This window comes from Lipotes vexillifer, unplaced genomic scaffold (genome assembly GCF_000442215.2).
Source record: "Lipotes vexillifer unplaced genomic scaffold, Lipotes_vexillifer_v1.1 scaffold774, whole genome shotgun sequence".
NCBI lineage: Eukaryota > Metazoa > Chordata > Mammalia > Artiodactyla > Lipotidae > Lipotes > Lipotes vexillifer.
This window is the reverse complement of record NW_006788102.1, coordinates 42,031-48,321: the sequence shown is the minus strand read 5'-3', so window position 1 is coordinate 48,321 and position 6,291 is coordinate 42,031. Positions and strand designations below refer to the sequence as shown.

Below are 6,291 nucleotides of genomic sequence, written 5' to 3'. Positions count from 1 at the left end.
ACCTCTTCCCCCGGAGCCACCGGGGGTGGCAGGCAGGCCAGATGCAGACCGGGGAACACTGCAGCGCAGGGAGGGAACACAATTCCGCTCTAGCCCCAGACGGGGGGCCTGCACCCCTGGCCACCTCATCTCTAAACTCCATGCCTTTCCCACCCACCCGGATGCCCAGGTTCTGGGCTGTCTCATAGGTGGTATTTCAGACCTCGAGATGCAACATTTCCAGTATGCCCCCCACACCAACACACACACAGAAAAACAGGGGGAGACAGAGAGAGACACAGCGTTATTTTCTGGCCAAACTTAGGAATTCTGGAGGAAAAAATAATCTATATGCAATATTATAATTTTAGTGCTAAATGGTGCTAAAAGCATTTTTTGGCACCCTTTAGGGAGTGAAAGTTGCTTGGTTAGTTTGGGAACAGAAAGCTGAAGGACGTCACTGGGTTTTGTGAACGCCCTCGCCTCTGGCCGGGTCTGGTTGTTTCTAGCAGCACATGCTTTAAGATGATGGTGACGTCTGGGGAGAAGAAAGCCCAAAACTCTTGCCCCTGATGCCTGGGCGTCAGGGGGTGCCGACCCGGGTTGGGGTGCAGGCTGGACCCAGCCTAGTGACAGCCCAGTGACTCTGGTGGCCCGACCGTCCTTGCCAGGCAGAGCCCCACCGGGTCTGCTGAGCCAGCATTGATGGGACAGGACGGGAGGTGAACAGGGCACCCGTCCCTTCGGGGCACCGTTTCACCAGCTGCCTGGGACACAGCTGCTCTGCTCTGGCCCCACATGGCTTCTAGCAGCGCAAGGGGCTGTGGGAAATGCAAATTTTGCATTGAAATTCTGGCTGCTCTTTCTCCAGCTCCGCGTCAGGGGCTCAGACTCCGAGGAGGCCGGCAAGTGATGTCCGGGACAGCTGGTCTCCACCAGCAGCACCTCTGGGTGGCCTGCGACCTTGGGTGGCTACCTGTCTCTAAGCCTCCGTTCCCACCCCTGTGACACGTGATGCCAGGCCCTGCCCCACGGGGCACTCAGGATGACCTCGCACGACTGCCCCGTGAAGGCCGCAGGCACGGCCTGGGGCTGGGAGGGCCAACCCTGAGGGGCACAGGGTGAGGGGCCGGGGGACACAGAGGAGGGGCTGCCAGCAAGGCAGGGCCAGTTAACTAATGGGGCCGGTGTCTGGCTGTAGAGGCCGGGCAGAGCGCTGGTGACCCGGGGAGATGGTCTCAGGGGGTGGGGTGGTGGAGCCAGAGCTGCAGAGAGAAGGGGACGGCTGGAGAGGGAGGGGAGCCGAGAGGCCGTCTAGGTGACCCCAGTGATGTGTGGGCAGGGCTGCCACGTCCTCCGACAGGGAAGGCCTGTCTGGGGGCCTTGAGCAGGCAGCTGTAGGCAGACACTACGGCACCCCGCCCTGGTGCCTGCCGGTCCCTCGGGGGTGGGAGGGAGGCTGGGCTGCCCAGCTAGAGAAGAGAGGCTGGCAGGACACAGACCTGCTCCCCAAATGCACACAACGGCAAGCAATGTCACCAGGCCTGGGTCACTTTCTGGGCAGGACGCATGTGATTCCGGCAATAATCACGCTCATCTTAAGAAATTATAGAGCTTTATTAAATAAACCAAGTAGAAATGCGCCTATTTACATCCAAATTGCCAGTTTGAGCTCAAGTAATATGCAAGGCACAATTCTTCCTGTCTCCAGCTTTAAAAAAATAAATCGCAGGGCTCAGTCCCAAAGGGCTGAGGCGGATTCACGTGTGCAGCTCGGGGTCCACGCCTGCCAGGCTCCGGGCCTTCCTGGGGGCGGGACGGCACCCCGGCCTCAGGAGGGGCCGCGTCCTGGAGGTCTCAGCTGCTGTATGGACGAGGGCTGGGAAGGAGGGTGTTTTCCGAGTCGCCCCCTCCCCGGCCCGTCCTGGGAGCTGCCCGGAGGGAGGCCGTCCCGAGGGGCGGCAGAGGCTCAGATCCGCGAGGTGCTTGTACAGAGGGAGGGACAGAGAACATGGGTCTGTGCGTGGGCGGAACAGTGGAACACAAGGAAAGTCCCTGTCTCCAGGCCAAGGACATTTCCCAGCTCCGATTCCGAAGTCCCTGCGCTGATAGCGAAGCCAGGACCGGGAGGATGAGCTGGACCCCCTGGGGCCGAGGCCAAGTACACCACTCGGGAAACAAAGCACCACAGAGGATGGCCATCCACTCACAGTGGCCCGAGGCGGGCAGGAGGCCCGGCTCCCAGCTCCCCGGCGTCTCGGGCGCCCCCGAGGCTGAGCCGGGCGCCCTGGCCCCGGTCCTGAGGCTCCTTGTGCAGGGACGGGGCAGTCCCTGTCACTCGTGTCTGTTTGCTGCAATCATTTCCCAGCAGCAGCCCGACGAGGGGAAAAGTCCACTTTCCATAGAGAGAAGAACCCACACAAGTAAAAAATGCAATAAAAAGTCCTTTCCCTGAGACCACCGCTATCACAGCATCTACAGACCCCTTCTCCACAGACTCCCACTGGCTCCAGCTCCTGAGAAGGGAGCGATTTTAGAGACCAAGAAACTAAAAGCCGAAGTGTACATCGTCCCGAAACCCCAGACAACCAGGCTGAGGAATGAGCCAAGGTCTCTGCCTTTGCAAGACTCTCAGCATAACAGGACAACAACAACAAAAACCCCCAGACAACAAACTTAAACTCCTACTTATAAGAACAAGCTGGTGAGCATGGCCTAAACTAGTTACAGGAGGGGGGGGCGGGGGCGGCAGCGGCGGCCGGGCTTGCTCCAGGCTGGACCCAGCAGGCCCGGCCCTGGGGTGGTGGAGGCACGGGGGTCCTGGCCTTCCTGACTAGTGGGAGGGGTACACCCGGCTCCACAGCCCCGAGGGAGGGCTGGCTCTGCGAGCAGGAAGCAGCGTGTTGAAAGGCGTTGGCGATGAGGCAGGAACATCTAGGGTGGGAAGAGAGCCCTGGTGAGCAAGGAGCCAAAGGGAGACCTCTACGTTCCTCACACCCCGCAGGGCCTACGCCAGACAACGGCTCCGAGGGGCTGCTGCCTAGCTACGCCCCCGGCTCCCAGGCCAGCACACGAGGCCCACAGGGGCCTGCTGAGCTGCGCACGCAGCGGCCTGGACCGTGACCCTGACTTCCCGGCGCGCACGGCCTGCCAGGTCCCAGGATCCCACGGCCGCGTCCCGTCCACGGGGCACACGGGGAGCGGGCCTGTCCATCTGGGCAGAGAAAGCTGCACAAACAGACTCCAACGTGTGCGAAGGGTCTGGAGTGCCCAGGAGGCAACGCAAAGCCCCCGGCGTGGCTCCAACAAACCGGGGAGGGGTGTGCTGGGGGACGCAGTTAGCAAGGCGACCACCCACTGCAAGCACTGCTGGATGATGAATCGGAGTCGACATGGGGAAGCGAGCTGCTGAGCAGTCCACGGCTTTCCCCGGGCGTCGCAGGCCTGAGAGAAGGCTGTGATTCTAGGGGTCCAGGATGCATGTAGGATCTTGTTACCCCAGGAACACCAATCTATATACACAGTTGTGTCCTCTTTCAAAAAACTCACGGAGCCCCTGAAGCCAGGCCATGGCCCCATAGGTCAGTAGACACCCCCTCAAGGATTCCTTGTGGAAGGGAGACAACCCTTGAATGGGAATCTGGAGACACAGGGCTGCCACGGACAGCTGTGCAGGTTGGGTACTGCACAGCCTCAGGGGATACCACTCACAGAGAGAGGAGACCCTGGGGTTGTGCAGGGTCACCAGGGCTTCAGGGCCACCAGAGGAAGGGGGGCCACTAACAGGAATGAGGCCAGTGATTCTTCTCCATCAGAGAAACACCGTGTCGGGACCTCCCAGAACCCTCACCTCTGTGTCAGCCCGTCCAGCCCCAGCTGAGAGCCCTTCATGGTAGCCCCAGCGGGTGGGACTCCGGCCCCCCCCCCGACCCCCGCAGAGACAGGGCTCCCTGGCACCAGCCCCTCCGGGACCAGCATCCGCCAGCTCCCGTTACCCCACCAGCTCGCAGACCTGCGCTCTGGGCCTCACACCCCAGCTGCAGCTCATGCCCAGGGCCAGGCCTTCTGAGACCTGGAGATCCTCCCCCGCCGCCTGCTCCTCAGGGTGGCTACTCACAGTGCGGGCTGTGCCGAGGGCTGGCTCGCGGGGAGAGGGCCGGTGGTGTGGTGGGCTCCCGGGGTGTGCAGACCGTGTGGTAGGCTGCGAGACGCACAGGTGGTTAGGGTGGGAGTGGGAGTGGGGATGGGGGAGCAATCGGGGGGTGGGGACACGGCACGCCCGCCTCACCTATGATCGTGACCGCGGTCGCGGCCAGCAGGGTAAACAGCGTGAAGAACATGACCTGGTAGGAGTCCAGGATGTGCTGGAAGAGGCCGGAGCCGTCTGTGGTCCAAGGAAAGGGAGTTACCGAACTGTGCGCGGAGCCCCTCACGTCGTGTGCGTGCTCAGAGGGGGAGGGGCCCCGGGTGAGAGACACATTCTGCATTTCTGCTCCTGCAGCCTTCAGACTCCCGGTTCCACTCCCACCTGGACCACTCTGCCCGTCCCTTCTGCCAGGTCCCTCCCAGCGGGTGTCCTGTCCCGTAACTCACGAGCACCAGGTCCCCGGCGATCCATCACGAAGGCCATGGTGACGGGGACGGTGATGGCCTGGTTAGTGGTGGGGCTGGAGAAGGTCAGGGCGGTGGACAGAGGCCCCTGGCTGCCGGCCGTGGGGTCCGAGATGCCGACTGTGTAGGTGACGAAGCTGGGCAGCCCCAGAGACTTCTCCTTCACGAAGGCCAGCACGGCTGGGGACCCGGACTTCACCTGGGAGAGACGTCAGGACTGAGGGGCACACCCCACATCTGCCTGACACACGTGAGCTGCCCTCCTGGGCCCGGGGGCCGATGGCGGGGACCCTACCAGTTACCACTTCCCAGGCAGGTGAGGAGGCCTGGGCACTTCTGACAGGTGTGCAATCCGCAAACTCAGGGGAGCATGCTGTCTATGCTGGGGCATTTTTAGGGAAAGGACAAATCAATATCATGGAATTCTAATCAAGAGCTCCTTAAAAAAAATGCTGCAGTGCGTGAGCGATCACCAAACTCCAGCTTCCCAAGGGAGCAGCCAGGAGCTCTGTCCATGGCCCGTGGCCAGCAGCCCAGCCTGGGGCCCAGCAGGCGCGCCACCACCAATAGCGACTCCATGCCTGTGTCACTGTGAGGACATTCAGCTACGTTTGCCGCAGCAAGACCAGAGAAGGAACCGGCGGAGACACCAGCGAGCCCCTCGCACATCACCCCGACCTCCTCCCGGCCTGCCGGGCCGCAGGACCGGTGTTCTGAACCGCCACTCAACGAAGGGGGAAACCCAGGCCCAGAGATGGGGACACCATCGTCCCCAGGTGTGTGGCATCAGTGGATCAGTGATAGGTTAGAGCTTTTCTTCCTGCCCCTCGTCGGCCTGCCCTCCTGCCCTGAATTCATTCATGGACACGTGACACGTTCGCTGAGCAGATGCCATGTGTCAGGTGGGCCCTGCACTCAGTGCCTCCCCCCGTAAGTCACTTCCAGCTGGGGAAGACCGGGGGCAATCACGACCATTCACACGATTCTACAGGCCGACAGACAGCAGCAGTGCTATGGGGAAAAGGGCAAAGGGACTTAATTTTAAAAATTTTTTAGTTTTTTAATTTTGCACCATGCAGCTTGCAGGACCTCAGTTCCCTGACCAGGGACTGAACAAGTGCCCTCAGCAGTGAAAGTGTGGAGTCCTAACCACTGGACCACCGGGGAATTCCCTGAAAAACTGTAATTTTAAAGAGAGGTGGTCCAGGATTTCCACACCCCAGCTGGTCCTCCCTGCCTCTTGGTCCCTCTGAGGCCTTGGCTCCTGCGTGGTCACCACTCACCTCCAGGTTCTCCAGAACTTCCATGGCACCAAAGACCTTGACCTCGGAGCTGGTGTAGTGGTTGCTCAAAAGGATTTCAGCCTGGTCAGTGTAAAGCCCTGGGCTGAAGGGCACCTCGGCCCCGACCTGCTCTCCGGAGAAGTGGCTTCCTGGGAGAGAGGGAGTGACCAGCAGTGCTGTCCACTTCAGACTCAGGTGCTTCAGCTGCTTGTCCGTAAGCCTGAGCATAGTCACCGAGCAGAGGTACCGGCCTGTGGAGACGAGGGCGTTATTCCACCTCGTCTCCTCTCCACCTAGGCCCTGATGCTAACCCTGCTCCCTGGAGGACTCCTACCCACCCTGCAGAGCCCGGGTGAGGCATGCCCTCCTCCAGGGGCCTCCTGGCAAGTCCCTCTTCAGTTCCCCACCCCCCCCCCCC

General features: G+C 61.3%; 1 protein-coding gene across 1 annotated transcript in view; it reads right to left on the bottom strand.

Moving 5' to 3' along the window:
- Nucleotides 1-2,812: 2,812 nt before the first annotated feature.
- The window catches only part of LOC103082863 (nuclear pore membrane glycoprotein 210-like), a gene marked incomplete at its 5' end in the record, with an annotated part of 44,270 nt that continues 40,791 nt past the window's right edge, over nt 2,813-6,291 (bottom strand). The window contains 5 exons of the mRNA XM_007461242.1: nt 2,813-2,913; nt 4,097-4,180; nt 4,268-4,363; nt 4,573-4,789; nt 5,874-6,124. Of these exons, the coding sequence (XP_007461304.1) occupies nt 2,813-2,913; nt 4,097-4,180; nt 4,268-4,363; nt 4,573-4,789; nt 5,874-6,124 (749 nt within the window). The remainder of the gene's footprint in view (nt 2,914-4,096; nt 4,181-4,267; nt 4,364-4,572; nt 4,790-5,873; nt 6,125-6,291) is intronic.